This window comes from Atractosteus spatula, chromosome 4 (genome assembly GCF_055471065.1).
Source record: "Atractosteus spatula isolate fAtrSpa1 chromosome 4, fAtrSpa1.hap1, whole genome shotgun sequence".
Lineage (NCBI taxonomy): Eukaryota > Metazoa > Chordata > Actinopteri > Semionotiformes > Lepisosteidae > Atractosteus > Atractosteus spatula.
In genome coordinates this window covers 33,361,241-33,380,176 of record NC_142709.1, presented here as the reverse complement: position 1 = coordinate 33,380,176, position 18,936 = coordinate 33,361,241, and the positions used below count along the sequence as shown (strand labels likewise).

Sequence of the window (18,936 nt, the reverse complement as noted above, 5' to 3'; positions counted from 1 at the left end):
TCTGTGATGACAGTTTTTGATTGTGTGCTGCTTGGCAGTTTGGTTAAATTAAAGATGATTAACTCTCAAGTCCACTACCCTGAAAGATATATTCAGGACTGTAGGACAAGGAGTAAATTCTCTTTTTGTCCCTCATAGAATACATTTAAGAGTTGTGCAGGGGTCTTTTTATATATGTTGTGCACAGAGGGAATGTAATCATCACTTCCCCTTAATCTTGAATTTCATCTTACTATAACCCATTGCTCAGACTTGTTTTTGCCTGCAATTCAGGTTTGATTGCAAAATTTAAAAAGTTCTTTAATTTAAAATTTTAAATTAAAGAACTGAAGAAACAAATTCTGTTCTAATACATGCAGTATTTGGTGTGAAGGCCTTTCCTGCAATAAAATGGTGCAGAAATGACATGGCTCCTATTTCATGTCTCGCAGGTATTCCCTGGGTCTTCTAGCGTCGCGAGCTTTGTCCCATGACAGCATCTTCATCCCTGAGGCCTCGCAGGTCCCGCCAGCCCCCAGCCGGGTTTTGTCGCAGGAGAATGTGCACGGGAGGATCAAGGCATTGCAGGTGCGCCCCCATCCGTCCCTGTCTAAGAGCAGGGAGACTGAGGGGTGACAGTTGTGCTAAGGTGCATGTCACCCACCTGAGATATGGTGACATGCAGGTTTTTAAATCCAGGAGAGATACAGTAATAATAATAATAATAATAATAATAATAATAATAATAATAATAATAATAATAATTCCTTACACTTATATAGCACTTTTCTGGACACTCCATTCAAAGCGCTTTACAGGTAATGGGGACTCCCCTCCACCACCACCAGATGTGATGATGTGACGGTAGCCATAGTGCGCCAGAACGCTCACCACACACCAGCTATCAGTGGGGAGGAGAGCAGAGTGATGAAGCCTTAGATGGCATTTATTAGGAGGCCATGATTGGTAAGAGCCAAATGGGAAATTTGGCCTGGACAACTGGGTAACACCCCTACTCCCTGGGATTTTTAATGACCTCAGAGAGTCAGGACCTCGGTTTTACATCTCATCCGAAGGACGGTGCCTTTTTACAGTACAGTGTCCCCGTCACTATACTGGGGCATTAGAACCTGTACAGACTGCAGGGTGAGCGCCCCAGGCTGGCCACACTAACATCCTTTATATAGTATTGAGGAAGAATAAGCACATCCCATAAGACTGCAAGGTATTTTTTTAGCAGTTCTCACAGATAAGAAGTGTTCTATTCATTATGGCCCCGAACACAAATGCTATTTGTAGGACAATAGAAAAAGTCCACATTTCTTAAATATAGTTTCATATCTAAGTTAATTAATGAGATTAGACAATAAATTGCACACTGAGAGGGACATTTTCCTTTTTTAGAAATTATAAATGTTAAGGCTCTGTATACTGTAGGTCTGGGTTAAAGCACCTTTGGGATTACTGCATTAAGTGACCCAAGTGTTTTCCCCAAAATTGTCCCAAAATGCCAACAATAATTCTGGAGTGATGCCATCCAGTTCAGAGTTCAGACTTTTCTGGCACCTACTAGTGCTGCATCAAGCTCACCCATCAAGGTGGGTTTACCTAAGACTGCTGCCTCTGCCTCTGACTGTGTAAAAAGATGTACAGTAGATTAAAAAAAAAACAGTAGAAGATTTCTTATCCAGGGTAGAATTAGAATTATACAATGCTGAGAAAAAAATCTCTTTGTGATTGCAAATGAATTCCCTCAAAGGTGAAAAGAATGCATTAGTTAAATTGCATTTTCCAACAGCATCAGCACACTAAGCATTTTGTTGTCTCTCCTTAACTCCCCAATTACATTCACTTTATCCCACTGAATTTAATCATTCATTTCTGAACTAAATACCCGATTTCTGGCTGTACAGCTCTTAATAGTAGACTAATTGATGACAGATCTCATAGCAATTCAGTGTTTTGCATTTCAAGAGTTGAGAGCATTTAAAGAAGGCCTCCAATAGAAAACCTAAATAAATCAGCCTATGATTAAGGGTCCAATAGGAAGAAAAACAAGTGGACCAGGACTGAGAAATACTTCTGTACTGTTTTGGATACTTGTGCTAATACTGTCTTTGCCTTGTTGTGATCAATAACAAAGGAAATTATTTGTGATTATCATTCAGTTTTCATTGGTGTAAGATTCAGAGTGTGCTGTCTGGCTATTACAGTTTTGTTGCATTTGCATGCAGAAAATGACTACATGTCAATACTGTGTTGATGACATAGTGAGTCAGTTCTTGCCTTCTGGTATTTATCACCAAACACTCCGTGTTTTTTTTCAAACATTTATATTTGTCCAAAATGTTTAAGATGTTATTTGTCATTCTGGGCAGTGAAATCCCAACCTCTTCAGCTGTGTGCTTAATTGGAGATCTGATGACTCATCCTTTTAATATTCTCTGTTCTTGCTGCTTTTGCAATAGATAGACAGCAGAACATACATGTTGAAAGATACACAATGCATCTTAGATAGGAAGAATAAATGTAACAGTATCCGGAATACTTTTTTGACCTCTTAATTTATCCAAAATTAAGACAGTAACAATTTCTCAAATTTCAGAGAAGTTCTTATCCAGTCCTCTTTAACTGTGTCAGATCTGTGTGTGAATTTGCATGCTTAATACAGATATATTGGTATCACTTTATGGAATCTCTGTTTGTATAGTGACTCAGATACAGTTTGTGCTGCATTTTATGATTGCTATTTTCATATGTTTGTGTTTATAGCTACCGTATCTGTGTGTAAAAAAAACGAGTATTTTTGTATAGCTTAGAGCTGTGCCACCTACCTTAAAGGAGCCAGAGCACAACTGATCTGGGCTCTGGCTGTTGTTTTAAAGGCTACTGGCTATTTAAAGGCCAAGAAGCAATGAAATGCTTTGGAATATTTTGGAGTAGATTGCCATGAAGGATGAGAAAGCAGATGTCTTTTGTGCATGAGTAACCCAAGAGAGTCCCCAGAAATGTTCCGGTGATGTTGCTTTGCTTCCAAGGACAAGCCAGAAGGCCAAGACTGAATAATTAGAAATGCATACCAAACCCAAATATCATACCATGAAATCCTGTGAATTGCAATCTACCCATTTTCAGCCCATTTCTCTCGGTGATGGTCACAGGGTAATTACTAATGCAGTCACCTTTTCTCGTCTCACAGCGTGTAAGTAAGACCTCAGTAATGTCTCACTGAGGACGCCTTGATGAGATGCAGAATTTGCTTCACCAAACGCTGCCCTAATTGCCTCTTCTTTCACCGCAGCTAAAATTGCAGCAGAACATTCGCCTGGGCCCCCCGCCGCTCGTGACCCCCAGCCGGAGGGCTGAAGACACGGGCGCCAGCTCTGAGGACGACGGGCTGCCCCGGAGCCCCCCCGAGATCTCCTCTGTGCATGAAGGCCTGGCCCGAGGGGCGGCCTCCCGGGTAACTACCCAAAACCCTGCCCCTCGCTCTGTGGCCACTCCTTTAGACCCTCCGTTTTAAAGCAGAGGTACACTGTCCATCACAAATCCACACCCCCGCTTTGTGACGAGGCTGATTTTAATCAGGATAACTCAATACTCCATACTGATGCTTCTGTCCAGAGCATTCCACTTGCAGCTGGATATTTCACTCCAGTCCTACAGGTGAAGTACCTTGCTCATTTGGGATTTGAACCCATAACCTTCCAGTTCCAGTCCAGCAGCCTGACCGCTGATCCCCTGCTGTCACCAGTGGCACTAGGTTGTACGATTTCATCATGTAGGACAGGTATTTTTATCCAAAAGCATTCAAATCTGATAAACAACTTGGACCAATGGGTGCTTGTGAAAACAGTCTTTCATGGTCACCATGCATGTGTCTTCTTTGCTCTGTCTTTTGGCACAACTTTAAAGCTTGTATGTTGTGTCTCTTTATTCCCGTTGCTCGCTGAGGATGTTCAGTGCTGCAGAGCTCTGTGTTTGCAGTACTGTTTGAAGACTTCACAATGACCATCAGTAACCAAGCAGCTGATTCTGAAAACCAGACTGTGTTGCCGATAATTGACTCTAAACAAATTCTAACCATGTTTTCTAATAATGGTATTATCAACATAGAATATTGTTTGAAATGATACTTTATATCAATACTGTTTGTGTAATATATCATACAGTAGCAATGGAAAAGACATGGTACAGTACATGTCTTTCGATATTTTCTAAATGATGATCACATTATTAAAAATAGAAAGTACAGAATGTAAACCAGAATTGTTTCCCTTGTCCTCAGTGTACCATAGCAGATTGTGTGTGTCTCTGTCTGAGTGTGTCATTTTCTGTGTGTCTTTTTCTGTGCATGCATCTGTGTCTGTGGGAGTGTGTGTGGATGCTGGTAACTCTTTTCTTCTCATTTGCCATTTGTGACTGAACCTCTTCCTAATTCCATCCCGCAGTTCACTGACACTTACAGGCACCTTAGCTCTTTGAGTTTAGCGGGAACAGGCAGTGAAGAGGAAGAGCAGGTAATTCTCAACAACATCAATTCTACTGTACTTGCAAAAAATAACACAAAGTGCATCAAACAGTGGTTAGATGTAAAACTGTCAATCCTTTATGCTTTCTTGACAGATTTTCCATTTGTTGTTTTTTTTTTCCTGGGAGGCTTCAAACTGTGCTTTTAGGGACAAAATAATACTTCAACCCCTATTAGAACAGAATCACCAGAGAGAAACAGTGTCATCTGTGACATGTGGGTATTGTCCATGTATGCAGAAACGTTTTTCATGCATCCGAATAAATGGAGGATGCCAAAGTAATGCCTGGTGTACTTAATTTGCTGCCTAGGGTATTAATACAGGGAAATAAAACATGGCTTTCCCAGCATCCTCTGCTCTTTCCCAGCATCCTCTGCTCTCCCCCCATGTCTCTTTGCACTCTCTCTTGGGGAAGGAGAGGGAGCTCTGAAGACTGATATTGAAAATATTTAAGGAGATTCCCTCTTGTTCTAGTGAAATATTATAGTTTTTGCTGTTTTCACTGTCACATTTATATGTGAAGCCCAAACTTAGTCCTTGTTTACTTGTTATCCAATTATTTTACCCCCCGATTCTAATTACCCCCATAATTAGGTTAATTAAACTTGGAGTTATACATCACTGTATACATCCAAAAATGATTGAATTGGTAAATATTAACCTTTTTGGTTATTTAAGAAAAGACTGTTTTCTACAGAACAAGAGTATCGTTTTGAGTAATTATTTTGGCAGTTCACACACCTTTTCACAGCACTGTATTTCACATTATGCACTTAAACACTTTTTATTTTTAATGTCTTCTGGAGTTTCACAGTCTGCAGTCCCATATTACTGGTACTTTCACAGTGGCTTCTGTAATTATTACCTCATCGTCTGTAGAGACCAATTTCATTCTCTAGGTGTTAATTATGAGATGTGCAAATACATTAGCCCTTTACAAAAATAAATCATTAACAAGATATTTTTACTCCAGGGATAAAAAACTTAATACAGGCAATTCATTGTTTCCAACAATTAGGAATTCTTACCCCCAAAAAGTTAATTGAAGAAAAAAACATCTCTGTCCCAAGGTATAAATATGTCCTATTTTGACAACATCTGGGTGAAGTCAGGTTTTACAGAGACATTGAATTTCCATCCCATCCTCCTTCATGGAGACTGATGTGTTTGTCAGCAATGGGTGAAAACCGTAACGGGCAGGAGACAGACTCAGCTCACTTCTGCTGAGTGTGCATGGTTGATTAATCCATGATAGAACAAACTGCTGTGAAGATCCTTTAGTCCTGTGGAAAACCAAACGAGTTAATTTTTTTAAGCATTACTATTTAACATTTTAAGCTTCTAGACCTCCATTTTACTCCCCTCCAAAACTACACCAGTCTTCCAGACTCCCGTACTAATCTTCTAGTCCTCCCATACTAAATACACTTGCTTTCAGTTTCCATAAGTATCCTTATTTTGCCAGGTCTGTTTCCCTGATAAAGATCCACGTGTCTTGAGCCCATGCTGACAGGGTGTTCACTGTGCTCCCAGGCCCTGTTACTTGAACAGCCTGGGTGGAGTGCACTTTGTTATCTATTCAGACCATGACCTTTAGAACATCTTTCTCATGAAGGGGAATATCGTACACCTGGAAACAGGGGACATACCTAGCATAGACATACTGTATTGTTCATGTAACATCTCTTTGAGTGATATTTTAATCCACCGCACCATTGAGCCCAGATATCAGTATTCACAAGGAGGTATTAAGAATGGTAAAATGACTCAAACAATGGATTCATTTGATTCGTTTTACCATTCCTTGGCAAGAAGAATCCTGTATCTGTCTGTTCAAAGCTCAAGGACTTCAAAACAGGATATGCATACATTTCTAAGAGTTTATTATACATAAACATTCCTTGTCTTTATATAGTGTCTGTCTTAAGATCCCAAGGTGATGCACAGCATGTATGTGCCAGGATATGCGAGGTGCTTTTTTGCATCACTGTCATATTTAACCCCAAGTTAAAAAGTCCTACTCTTAAGGGAAAGTAAACAATTGCCAAGAGTAATTTGATTTGAATAAATCTATAGTATTTAGATTGTAAAGGAAAGTAAGTTCCTATAATGCATGCTGATAACATTCTTTTTTTGCAGCAAAATCAAAATGGCCCAGTACCTCGTGGCCGATTTTGTTGCTTTTGGATGTCTGTGTTCGGGTGCTGTGGGGTCTGATTCTCAGGTGGCCTTGGCTGTGTGCTGTTCCCCCACAGAGCTCCTCACAGCCTCCGTCCCGACCCCTGTCTCCGGTGTCTAAGCCCTCGTCCAGGCCCACCAGCCCCCAGTCTCCTGACCCGCCCGTCTCCTCCCCCAGCGCGGACTTCGCCTCTCCTCCTCAGTCTACCGCCTGCCTGGACAGCTCCGCCGCCAGGCACAGGCTGTCCGTCAAGCCCAGGAAGCAGAGAGCCAGTGCCCGAGGGAGGCGACCCGCCGCGGTATGATCACACCCTTTACCTCAGCGGTGACCAGCTCAACGCATCCAGAAACCGAGAGTACAAAGACCCTAAAGCTGTGGTAGCCTTTAGACCCCTCTGTCATTCATCTGAGCAGCCTGAGTCACAGCTGTGTGACACCCACAATTTTGCACATCAGCTTAAAATCTAAGACAGGCTTGACATTAGTTAAAGAAGTTCAGGTGGGTAGCTGCGTCAGCATGCGTAGGCTGCAAAGGAACAAGTAATAGAAAACACAACGTTTCGGCCGTGGAGCCTTCTTCAGGTGTGTGCAGGTGTGAGCCTACTTCATTAGTTAAAGAAAGAGTAGAAGGTGGTTTATATACCACAGCACATTACCACATACTTCATCAACTGGGCCTTCCATATATCAAACTAGTGGTGTCAGTGCTTCACAGAGTGTTTCATGATCACACACAGAGAGTTCAAGGGAAGAGCTGCATCAGCGTGTGGTGACTGCAAAGGAGCAGTTAAAGATTAATTCCAGCGCTGAAAACATTAATTTAGGTGTTTGAACACACATTTCTTCTTTCTACTTCTCAGCGAGGAATTAACCTTTACTTATTCCACTCAGAAAGTGTCCATTGTCATCCAATCTTTGTGTCACCTGTTTTCGTTCTTCAGACTGCACATAGATCCCGTTCTGAAAGCTTGAACGACTTGGAATCCACACTCCTAGAAAAGGAGGAGGAGGAGGAGCAAGAGGCGGCGAGGGTCCCCCAGGAGATAGTAAGATGCCACTCCTATTCCAGCCAGGTGACGGGGACAGAGAGCAGGACAGCTGCTCAGCTCATCCAGAGGCCCACACTCGTCCAGGCCCAGGACACGCCTGAGGGCCAGCCGAGCAAAGAGTCTCCCAGGAAGGAAGCCAGTTTTCCCTCACGACTCCGCCCCACGGGTTTCTGTGTGCCAGTGGACCACAGCTTCACCAACCCCCTTTCCAGTCAGCCAGTGCCAGGCTTTCAGGATTACTCTGCAACACAAGAATCTCTCCCTGTGGCAGACTCTGCAGCTGAGGAAACACTGTGCAAGCAGGGACCTGCAGAGGTAAAGAGTCCTAGCACATCTAAAGCACAAAGTCAAGATTTAGTCAAAGAAATTCTGAATTCTGGACCTTATAGCCCAAAAGGAACCATACTGTCCCCTGGTTTGCATACCTCAGATCACGCTGCGCCCACTGCTCTAGTTTCAACAACTAGTCTGTCAAACAACAATGGAAGTCTAAACAGAGGCTCACAAAATTTCATCCAAGGAGTCCACGTTGACAACAATGCCAAAGAACTTCCTTCTCCTCCACCTAGGATGACGAAAAGCTTGGTTTCTGTTGACAGGGCAAAGACACCGAAAACCTCCTCTTTGAAAAAAAAGACAGCAACTGTTGAGGGAGTCTCACAAGGCGAACTATCGCCACAGCCTGGAGCACAACGAACAGCGCCCCCTAGTGCAAAGGGGGAACACTTGATTATACAGACACCCGATGCAGGCTGCTCTGATCCAAGACACCGTCCATCTTTCAAGAAAACAAGCGCCGGGTCTTTCCGGTTTTCTGTGTCGTCTGCCTGGGACAGACCGAGAGCTGGGAGCTTCACCGGGGTGGAGTCCTCAGAGGTGAAGACAGAAGACGTGCCGCTAGCCAAGACATCCTCGTACCCCAAGCTCCACCCCGTCTCCAGAGTGGAGGAAATCAAGTCAGAGCCTCAGGGGCGGCTGGGAGGCAGCCAGCAGGAGAGGAGGAACATGTGGATAAAGCCGGAGCCGGAAGCTCCGAGGGCAGCGAAGGAGCAGCTTGGCACGACAGCGCCACCCGCAAAGTGTGTGGACGGGGCTGCTGACGGGGCAGGGGGCACAGAGGAGGACCAGGGAGGGAGATCAACATTTGGGGTGAAACTACGCGCCACCTCCTTGTCCCTGAAGTACCGCCAAGACTTCAAGTCAGAGCTCGCAATGAAGCGGCGCAGTGCCGAGGCCTACCCCATCTCCCCTAGCACCCAGGAATTCATCCTGCCGTCAAAGGAAGGGAAATCAGATCCCGAAAAAACCTGGGAATCCGCTTGTGCCTATCTCAGAGATGGCAGCAAACCCACGGCCAAGAGCAGCTCAGAGCAGCCCCACGTTAAACCTCCCTTACCCAGGAAACCTGCTGTACAGAGCACAGCTGCCCCGGTGTCCTCAAACACGCCGAAGGATGAGAATAAAGAGCCGGACAGGCCAAGCCACAGCAAGGTCAACGGTAAGATACTCAACCCTTTCTGTAATGGTCTGTGCAGACGTGGTAGTAATACACATTGGTGTTTTAAGAATATGCCTGGCTCCATGTTTATTCCTAACTTTTATACAATGTAATTAACAGCTGGTTGTAACAAAAATGAAATGCAATCTGGTATTTAATACATAAATAGATGAAAATCTGCAGATAGATATGGCAAAATCCAATGCTACCAATCAAAAGCTTTTTGTTCTAGCACATACAGTAGGTACTCAATTCAACTACTTTAGAGAAAACAGTTCTCCAGATCCCTTCTAATCATCAACCGCTGAAAATCTGAGTTGAACTGGTCCGGTTAAGCTAATGATTAGCTCAATTAAATCATTAAACTCAGAGATTAAAGCCTACAGACACTCCAACCCTCAATAGTGTCGCTGTGCCCCACGGGATTAAAGCTACAATTTCACTCCATTTCCTAACGATAAGTGTAAATGGTAAAAGTTTGAAAGCATACACTGAAAAAGAGATGACACAAATATCATAAAGGGAAATGAATATTTCTGTCACTGCAAAGAAAGATTTTTGTAATCAAGTCGTTCCTGCTGCTTTCCACTGCATCTGGGGCTCTTTGTATCTGTCTCACTCCTTCAAGGAGGCGGTGAGATACAGTACTAGGCCAACAGGAGCCCAGGCACCTTCTGGAAAGAGACGCTGCCAAGTGACACAGTTCAGCAGAGAGAAGTGTTGCACCAGGAGTGTTGAACTGGAACATCGCCCCCCCTGCCGACATGTTCTTTCTTCGGGGCTTTCTTCTCTCGGCTAACTCTGCTGACTTCATTTGCACAACTGCCTCCTGCCAAAAAAACTGGGCGGCTCAGTTTTACTCTTCTGAGCTGTAGAGCAATTTGTTAATTACTTTACACTAATTTGTTCACGGCTGACAAAGGTTTTAGTAACGTGGCCTCCAAATCCCGGAAGCCTTTGTTTGGTGTGGTCTCTGAAAATGAAAAGGATTGCTCTTTAGCAACTATTTGATGGCATTCTGTGACCCTTGTAGTTTAAATTAAATCTGCATGAAAAGATTCCTACATTCAGTGATGCTGTTATTGAACTATCTGGTTTTTTCCAGTCTCTACCCTTTCCCAGCATTGAAATGCTAGTTACTAGTAGTTAGAAACATATCTGAATTTTAACAAGATTTTATGAATGAGACAAAAACAACAACTGCATTTCACTCAAAGTGCTTGATTGAATTGCTTCTATTTAGTGCCTTTCATACCAAAGGTGTTAAGCTGTGGTCCCTGAAGTTTCAGGGCCGTGGCGAAAGACAAGTCGAGCTCCAAAGGCAGCTTTTCAGAGTAGCCTTGGGAGTCTTCGGAAAGGCAGCGTGGGAGTGAGGCTTAAACGAATGATGAATGAGAGAAAGATACGGGCCGCTTGAAAGGAGATGAGTGAAAGAGCCGGCGAAAAGGCTGCCTTCACTGCAGTGGAGAAGGCGGCTGGAAAAAAGAGCTGTCAGAGAGGCAGAGGCTCCCCATGAAAAAGACTGTTCAGTAGCGGCCGTGGAGAAGACTGTGGAGCAGAGGTGGATGACAGCGAGTCAAAAGGAGAAAAGAAAGGGAGAGAAAAATGTGTGAGCCAGGAGACAAATGCAGCAAGGACAGTAGTCCCTGCTGATTCAGTCCTTGGAGTTAGAAAAAAAAGGTGGTAGTAGGACGAGCATTTAAGTGACACAGAAGCCAGAGTCGGAGCACTGAATGAGAAGGGATCTTGAAAAAGTCTTAAACAGCCTGTTTATAACTGCCTGATCGATTGTTGGATTGACCACCTGATTGAAAGACAGAGGGTCTTTGAGAAATGCTTCCCGAATGTGTTTGCTGGGAGGAGGCTTTGTGAATGTGCTAGTTGCCCGGGGCAACATAGGGACAAGTGCTGCTCCCAGCCCAGTTGTAACAGGTAATCCCAAAACACTTCCCCCAAAGAGGGGACCTACAGTATTTCATCCGTGCAGGTCCACCTAGGTGATGTGTGGCAGCCAATCTCCATCAGCAGCCTTACTACAAAGAGAGCTACAGTATATCAGTTGAATTAAGGGGCTACTTTAGGGAGGTCAAACTAGCAAGTCTGGAGTGGAATCAAGCCAGGATACCAGGGTATCACCCCTGTTCATATGAAGAGCGCCACAGGATCTTTCATGATTAAGCAATGAGGATCTCAATTTAATGTCTTATCCAGGGAATAGCACCCCCTTCAGGACAATATCCCCTGACACCATACTGGGGCTTTGTTCTGGGAATTCTGGTCCAGGGGGAAGGGGCACTATCTACAGGTCCACCAACACCACCTCCTGCAGCAGTTTAACTTGGGTGTCTCCCATCGGAGGACTAACCACACCTGAGCCTGGCCCAGATCCTGAGACGAGATTAGGGCGTGTTGACACCAGCAGGTGTTCTGCGTCACACTGTGATTGTCAGTGGGCGCTATCTGATGCCAGCATACACATCCGTACCATAGGTGTCTGTCAATGTGTGGTTAGACTATTGATCCAGGAGGGTGGTGCTCCGGTCAATGTTTTATTGTCGGGTTTTTTCAAAGTAGTTAACTTTATCATTACAGGACTAAAAAGGAAAACTTTGCAGCAACTCTGCCGGGCTGGCCGCTTTTAAAATTTAACCTGCGAGATAAAGGAAGATCTCAGATTACAGTACTAAAGGGACAATATTTGTGCCCCTTCTTCTCCCCTATCGTGTGTTTCACAAGAACACTTCACCAGCGGTGAAGAACCTTGACCCCAACGGCCAGGTTCAGAAAAATTCAGCTTTAAACTAAAAGAGCAGGAACAAATAGACACACTTCTGTGAGAAATTTAAAGCCTGTGACTAAGGATACTTTATTTTGACAGGAGATGTCTCCATTTGCTTGTCAAGCTAAAATCTCTGGCAGGAAATTGCATAGTACACCAATGCTCTTTGGTAGCTAATTATTGATCTGAGGATCTCTTTCAACAGTTTCTTAAAGGAACCAGAGTACTGGTTTTGACATGGCTTGGTGCCTCTTGCATACTCCCACAACCCTTTAAGTACGAAGTGAGAACAGAACAGGAAATTATTTTGTTGTTATTGGGTTTGAGAGTATAATTAGACAGGAGGACTACACCAGTCTAGCACTGGGTGCAGGGCAGGACTACACTAGTCTTCATTTGAACTTGTAGCTGTAGTCCGATTCACCTTGTCTCCCCTCAAAAAAAACAGGATGTGGTGACTAGGTGCCAGAACGGAGCTGATTTAGAAATGGGTTAATGTTCACGTGTTGTTATTACCATATTACATGCATCCATCCATTTTCTAACTGCTTCATCCAATTCAGGGTCGCAGGAGAGCTCGAGCCTATTCCATCAAGCAACGGGCACAAGGCCTGTACATCCTGTACAAGACACCCGTCCATCACTGGACAAGACATAAGCCTCTCACAGAACAGACACAAACACACTCACACCAGGACTAAGAAACCAATAACTTACCAGTATGTTCTTGGGAGGAAACCAGAGCACCTGGAGGAAACCCATGTGAACATACAAACACGGGGAGAACATACAAACTCCACACAGACAGCGCCCCTGGTCCAGAACTGAACCAAGAGCACAAGAGTTGTGAGGCAGCAATGCCAACCACTGAGCCACCGTGCCACTGCGCCACCACCATCTTCCATCTTCCAAAACTAAAATAAAAAACTACGTGTCCTTGAACTACAAAAAATATATATATATATTCACTCAAGACAGAGGTTTCTCAGAGGATTAACAGGTTGCTAACATGGTTTGTGTGTTTTTAATTTTTTTTTACTTGTCAAAGGACACCTAAAAATGAATACCTGGGCTGACTGCTGTGTGAAACCCGGCTGCAGTTTACATAGATCTTTGGGGAAATTGTGTGGGTCTCCCCTGTCTGGATATCTGGATTTGCCTCCTGTACATTAGAAACTTTGGCGCAGCAGTACTCCAGTGTTGGAATCAAAAGACCACTATCACAAGCCAGATTAAGAAAAGGCTGCACTTACCTGCCACTATATAACCCCTAATCGTTGCATTTTGGTGAAATTTGGTGAAGACCATTTGTCTGAATTACAGGGGCTGTAGGGGAAAGGCCAGTATTGCTAAAATGCTCCTTGTGTGAATCACTTATCCAGAGCTGGAGACCTTTCAGAACATTAAAACATGTTGAAATTAAGGAATTCAGAGTTGACATTTAGCCAATGTCATTCAGCCCAGACATGACCCATAGCTCAGCCTGTGCTGTCATTGATACATCTGGGATCCCATCACCTTAGGTTCTTATATACTCTTTTGTGCAACTGAAACCTATTGATACAATGACACAGAAATATATGATACTAATTTGTCATGCCCAGTCAGAACTTCAAGTGTTTACTCCCTGTTCTAGAGGAGACTAATGAGGATAATTCAATCTGTGCATTTTACTGTATCTAAATTGCAGTATCTGGTCTGTCACTACATGCACATATCATACCAGGGGTGTCATGCCCGACATCCCTCCCTAGAGGGCCCTCCACTGCTCCCATTATTGTCCCTGTGATTTTTAAGCTCCCCAGGTGTACCCTCTTAGCTTTATTATTTAAAGACTAGCTCCTCCAGTCCTCGGGGCTCATCATTAGGGTAAAGGTGTCGCGAGGCCCGCCTAGCACCAGGAAACCCTACGTCCGTATCCTGAGGGCATAGGCCTCATCCCCGACACCTCCCGCTTCCTGAGCCCGGGGTCCGGAGGATCTCGCCCCGTCACCCTTGGACCTCCATGTTTTGTCTGTTCGTGTTTTTTCCCCTTCCCGGGGATTTTAACTTTGTCGCGTCTCAGGATGGATTACTCGCTGATGGACTCCCGGACTGTGCCCTGACCTGCCTTTGGACCCGTTTGGATTTGGATGCCGTTCTGTCTTCCCCGTTCACTGTCTCACGGATTGTCACTATTATTTTGTGCACTATTAAACCCCTGTGTGTTCCCTTTTACCACGCCTCCTGTTTTCTCCAGCTCTTACCGCATCGCATAGGGTCTACTACAAGACCCGACACGGATCTCAGTCCGTGTTCGTGACAAGGGGTGTCTTCTTTTATTTATGCAGGTCAATGAACTCCAGACGTTCTGCCTCACCCTTGCGTGTGCCGTAAGATGTTTGCTTGTCTCCACAGAAAAAGCAGCTCCCTTAAAGACTGTGGCTGAGAAGGAGGCTGAGGCTCTCTCTGGGCCCATGTGGATCTCCATGGCCAGACAGAGACAGAGAGGTGTCCAGCTGCAGTACTCCAGCAAAGAGGACAGAGACACCGCGGCAGAGATCCGGACAGACAAGCTCACCCCAGGAGAGCACAAGGTAACCAACCCTTCATCGTTCCACAGACAGTAGAGCCACTGCTGCTTGTACTGTCAGGTCAGGCTGTACATAGCTCATTCCAAGCCAGACGTCTTTGCGTCTTCAGCCAGGCGAACTGCAACTCTATTTTTATACTTCAGGGTTAGAAAGAATCGGCATTGATGAGTGCATTTCAAGCCACAATAAAAGTAAAATGTACACAGTAACGTGTAAAACCAACAATTTTCGTCAGGAAATGGACAAAATGTCCAGGTATGTGCAGCACCATATTCTGTGATTCAGAACAAGGGAAGAAAACATTCGGTGAAGTGATGCAGCCTTTTTACCAATGGAAACAAGCAGGCTTGTGAATACATCTCTTTCAAATCCAATAGACATATTGCTCTCAACGTCAAGGCGGTTTTGCTGACAAATTCAACTCACTAGTTAACTCTGCATGCAGATCACATTGGAATATTTCTGTTGTGAGATGTCTGCTGTATAACCTGTACTTATTCACTTGTATATAGCATTACATTAGTCATTACAGTGACTAGTGAGCAGGAAGGGCCGCTTCACATCATAATTCTCACGAGCTCTCACTCTCGCCCTCGCCTGTGGTGAGACCAGGTGTTTGCAACCCCACAGCGACCATAGAATATGTAAAAAAAATCACGATTTTGTGCCTCATTCAGAATTTGTAAAATTTTGCAATACTGCCAACTGATTGATTTTGTGACCAAAATTAAATAACTGGTCTGAGAAATTGGGACTGCAGTTCCCCTTTAAAGACTTAGTTTTTTCCGGACGCAGGTCTGCACTTAGAGGCACAAACAGAAACATTTCTGCCACCAATAGTTTTCAGTGTTGTTTGATTGGTGTCACTAAATTGTGTATGTTTGCCTGGGGAAAGACTGGCATAGTCCTACCTTGTGCCTGGAGGTACTGTACACTGGTGTAGTCCTGCCCTGTACCCAGTGATACTGTAATAGTCATTATTTTTCTTTTTTTTCATATTAAACCTATTTGGAATCAGTAATTGTTTCGGACTACTACTGAATACACCCTGTCCTACGTGGTGTGAATGAGGACCTGTGGGGACACAGTCATGACACACCCACCTGTCACCATCGTGGGATGCACTATGGGCTCCACACTGCCATACAGGAGAGTTAGCGCCATCTAGAGGAGAGGTGCATCTATCTATCATTGACATCTCTGCCAGTTTAGAGCAGAGCCTGGCTGGTTCTGTCTGTCACTGTTATTGAACCAAGAGGACCTGGGCCAACTTAAACCCAATACTAGAAACCATGTGCTTTCTCTTGGTGAATCTCAGTCACAACTGACTCATGGCATGACTCCGATAGGGTCTCAGGGCTCAGCCTTCACTTTTTCATGAGGAAGATATTGGAAGATGAGCTCTTTGATTCATTACTTTGATTTTCAGTGTAAATGAACATGCTATTCATTTTTGTGTGATACACTTCAAATTCGGTCTGTCTTTTTTTTTAAACAAACAGTTATTAATAATGCAATACGCACAGTAAGCAACACACAACATAAACATACAGCACACAAGTTACAATATTTACAAACAAGGTATGCATCTTGACTAAACAGTGAACCCCAGACCACTGCCAAGTATTCAAATCCTGTTTTTTTCCCAGTTCAGCACCATCTTTGTTAAAATTTACTTTCTCTAATATTAACAAATGGGAACATCCCCAAGAGACACATGCTGGGTCCAGGATTAACCTGTTCCTCAGTCTCTAAGGGCCACATCTCTTCCAGGACAGGGTGTTCCAACACAGCACTTGTCAACATCTGGGTTTTCCAGCACTGGGATTTTGCAACCACCAAAGCTGCCCTCCACACAGTACCGCACAGACGGCTCTGTGGAGCACATGAAGTAGATGTAGGAGTAGGAGGTGCTGTCCAGGAACTGGAAGGTGTAGATGTGGAAGCTGCGGTGGTGCTTGAGCAGAGGCAGCCTGGAGTGGATGTGCTGGGTGGAAGTGTGGCTGTAGCAGTCATCATACAGCAGCACCCAGGCAGCCTGACCAGAGCAGGGGTAGGCCATGCAGTAGGGCACAAGCAGCACCAGGCTGGGGTCTGGAGCGTTCAGCAGTCACACCTCCAGGTAGACTGGGTTCCCCCCAACCAGATAGACTGGGAGAGGCTGGTGGTACTGAGGGTAGAACCTGGAGTAGCTCTCATCTGTACAAATCTGGAGCTGCACCCCAAACACTCACTGTGGCAGCACAGCAGAGGGCAGGTAAGGGCTCTTCACCAGGTAGCCTGTGCTGGTCAGGTTCCCCTCAGCATAGCGACACTCCACCAGTGGTCTGGAGGGGCTGTCTCTGGCAATGACTCCATAGCTCTGGATCTTGCGTCTAGCCAGGGACTTCACTTCAGCCAGGTAGGGTCTCTCCCACCACAAATACATATCCAGTTATGGGGAACTTGAGATGGCAGGATCTGGGGTACAGATGACAGAGGTGCAGGATGTGCTGCCAGCAATCACCAGGCTGGCAGGATCCACAGGGTATACAGTGATGGCCCGATGAACAGCAAAGACAAAGTGCTTGTTGGCAGCAGTGCTCTCCTCCAGTGGATAGTAGCAGGAGGGTGTTTCTGGGTCCACACAGCATCCCTTGGCCAGGCAGTGGACTGGAAAGATCCTCTCTGGACCACAGGCCACCCGATAACTCCTAGGAAGTTTGCAGCCCTCCTTTGGCCTGTGGGGGCGATAGGGATAGGACACCACCAACTCCCTTCTTGGACCATCACTGGAAACGTGCACCACCTTGACCTTGTACTTGCAAGTCCGCAAGCCGGACATGGCAGTCAGTGTACAGGATAGACTGTCCTTCAATCAGAGTACCCACAGGATCCAGCACAGACACCAAGCTGCCAGAGGCACTATGAACCTCAATCTCCTCCAGGGCGCCAGCAGACAGGGACACTTCACTGCAGGAGATAGTCAGGGTTTTGGGGGGACAGCGTTGTAGGGGCAATTACCACAGAGCAGGACACAGTACTGGACACCCATATGGTCCCATGGGGAAAATGACCCAGGTCAAAAATATCTTTTTGTTTCAGAAAAAGATTGCTTTGCTATCCCATCTGTGGGCGGTCATTGATCCAATGCTGGAGAGGCTACAAAATCTCATTACAGCTTATTTCGTTTATACAAATTCAACAAGAATAGGAGAGAAAAAAAACTTAACAGACAGACAGATAGGATAAAACACATTCATAATACATGACAGGACGAGACAGGACAGAATGTAAATGTGAGGTATAAAAGGGGAATCCTTATGGTTACATTTAGTACACTATAAGGTTACTTATTACATATAAAGAAGGGATAATCACAATATGGGATCATAAGTATGATAACAGCGTATGATACATGGTGCATATTTCAAAAGTGTACAGTATTATATGTTTATGTGTCTCTTTGTATGTATACACTATATGCGAGTGAGCACTATGGATTTAGATTTTCAATAAATGGACCCAAATTACTTCAAAATGTGTAGTTTGATTTGTAATTGAGGCTTTAATTTTCTCCATTGATATATGTTCTATAAGACGATTTAACCATTGTGTGACATGGAGTGTATTTCTGGTTTTCCGGTTCAGGAAAATTCAGTTTTTCTGCTGCAGTTCATGATCTGCAGAATAAACTGTTCGATAGGCTCTTCCTAAAATTTGACAGCGCAGACATTTGTAGTTCTCAATTATTTCAGTAGTTTGGGAAATTTTGTGGAAGAGTTTAACAGAAGATTGGCACATTAACAGCAGGCCGGCAAGGACAGAGTCTTTCTGAATCTGAGGGCTTCGAAGGTAAGAGCTCTAACAGCAGAAATGAAAAAGGCCTGTCTGAAATGTTCACCAGAGCAGCAACACGAAAGACAGCCATGACTCCCACACGCTGAGCACTGCGGAGGTGCTGCTCATGTCTCCTGTCTCCTGTCTCCTGTGCTTTCAGCCAGAGGAAGTGAGAGCTCGGAGAGAAGCGTGTGTCACGGCGGAGTCTCCTTCTCTGCGGAGAGAAGCGCCAGACAGCAGGCCTGACGTCAGAGCAGAGAGGAGACAGCCTGGAAAAACAGCCCCCTCAGGTAAGGAGCCACACAGACACAGTAGAACTGGGGTCACCAGTCCTGGTCCTGGGAGGCCCCAATCCAGTGAGTTTTATAGGTCACCTGTTTATCAAGATTGGGAATATCGGTAAATTACTGAAGAATTAAGCAAGGCTTGTACGTACAGTAGTTAGGAGAACTCTGTTCTCTAGAAATGGGAAATTTATAAGATTATTTAAATCTGTATATAATAAGAATCTAGTTATATATAATAGGTT

General features: G+C 44.6%; 1 protein-coding gene and 1 pseudogene across 3 annotated transcripts in view; one reads left to right on the top strand and one right to left on the bottom strand.

Annotated features, from left to right (window-relative positions):
* Positions 1-18,936, top strand: part of cracdla (cracd like a) — a 54,658-nt gene that overhangs the window by 32,318 nt on the left and 3,404 nt on the right. For 2 of the 3 annotated variants that reach the window (XM_088914938.1, XM_088914937.1), the window contains 7 exons: positions 432-567; positions 3,281-3,442; positions 4,431-4,499; positions 6,767-6,988; positions 7,631-9,236; positions 14,413-14,591; positions 18,568-18,697. In XM_088914938.1, coding sequence (XP_088771064.1) covers positions 432-567; positions 3,281-3,442; positions 4,431-4,499; positions 6,767-6,988; positions 7,631-9,236; positions 14,413-14,591; positions 18,568-18,697 — 2,504 coding nt within the window. The remainder of the gene's footprint in view (positions 1-431; positions 568-3,280; positions 3,443-4,430; positions 4,500-6,766; positions 6,989-7,630; positions 9,237-14,412; positions 14,592-18,567; positions 18,698-18,936) is intronic. The other variant, XM_088914939.1, reaches the window with a different exon arrangement.
* LOC148836115 (zona pellucida sperm-binding protein 4-like) lies at positions 16,249-17,572 on the bottom strand (annotated as a pseudogene).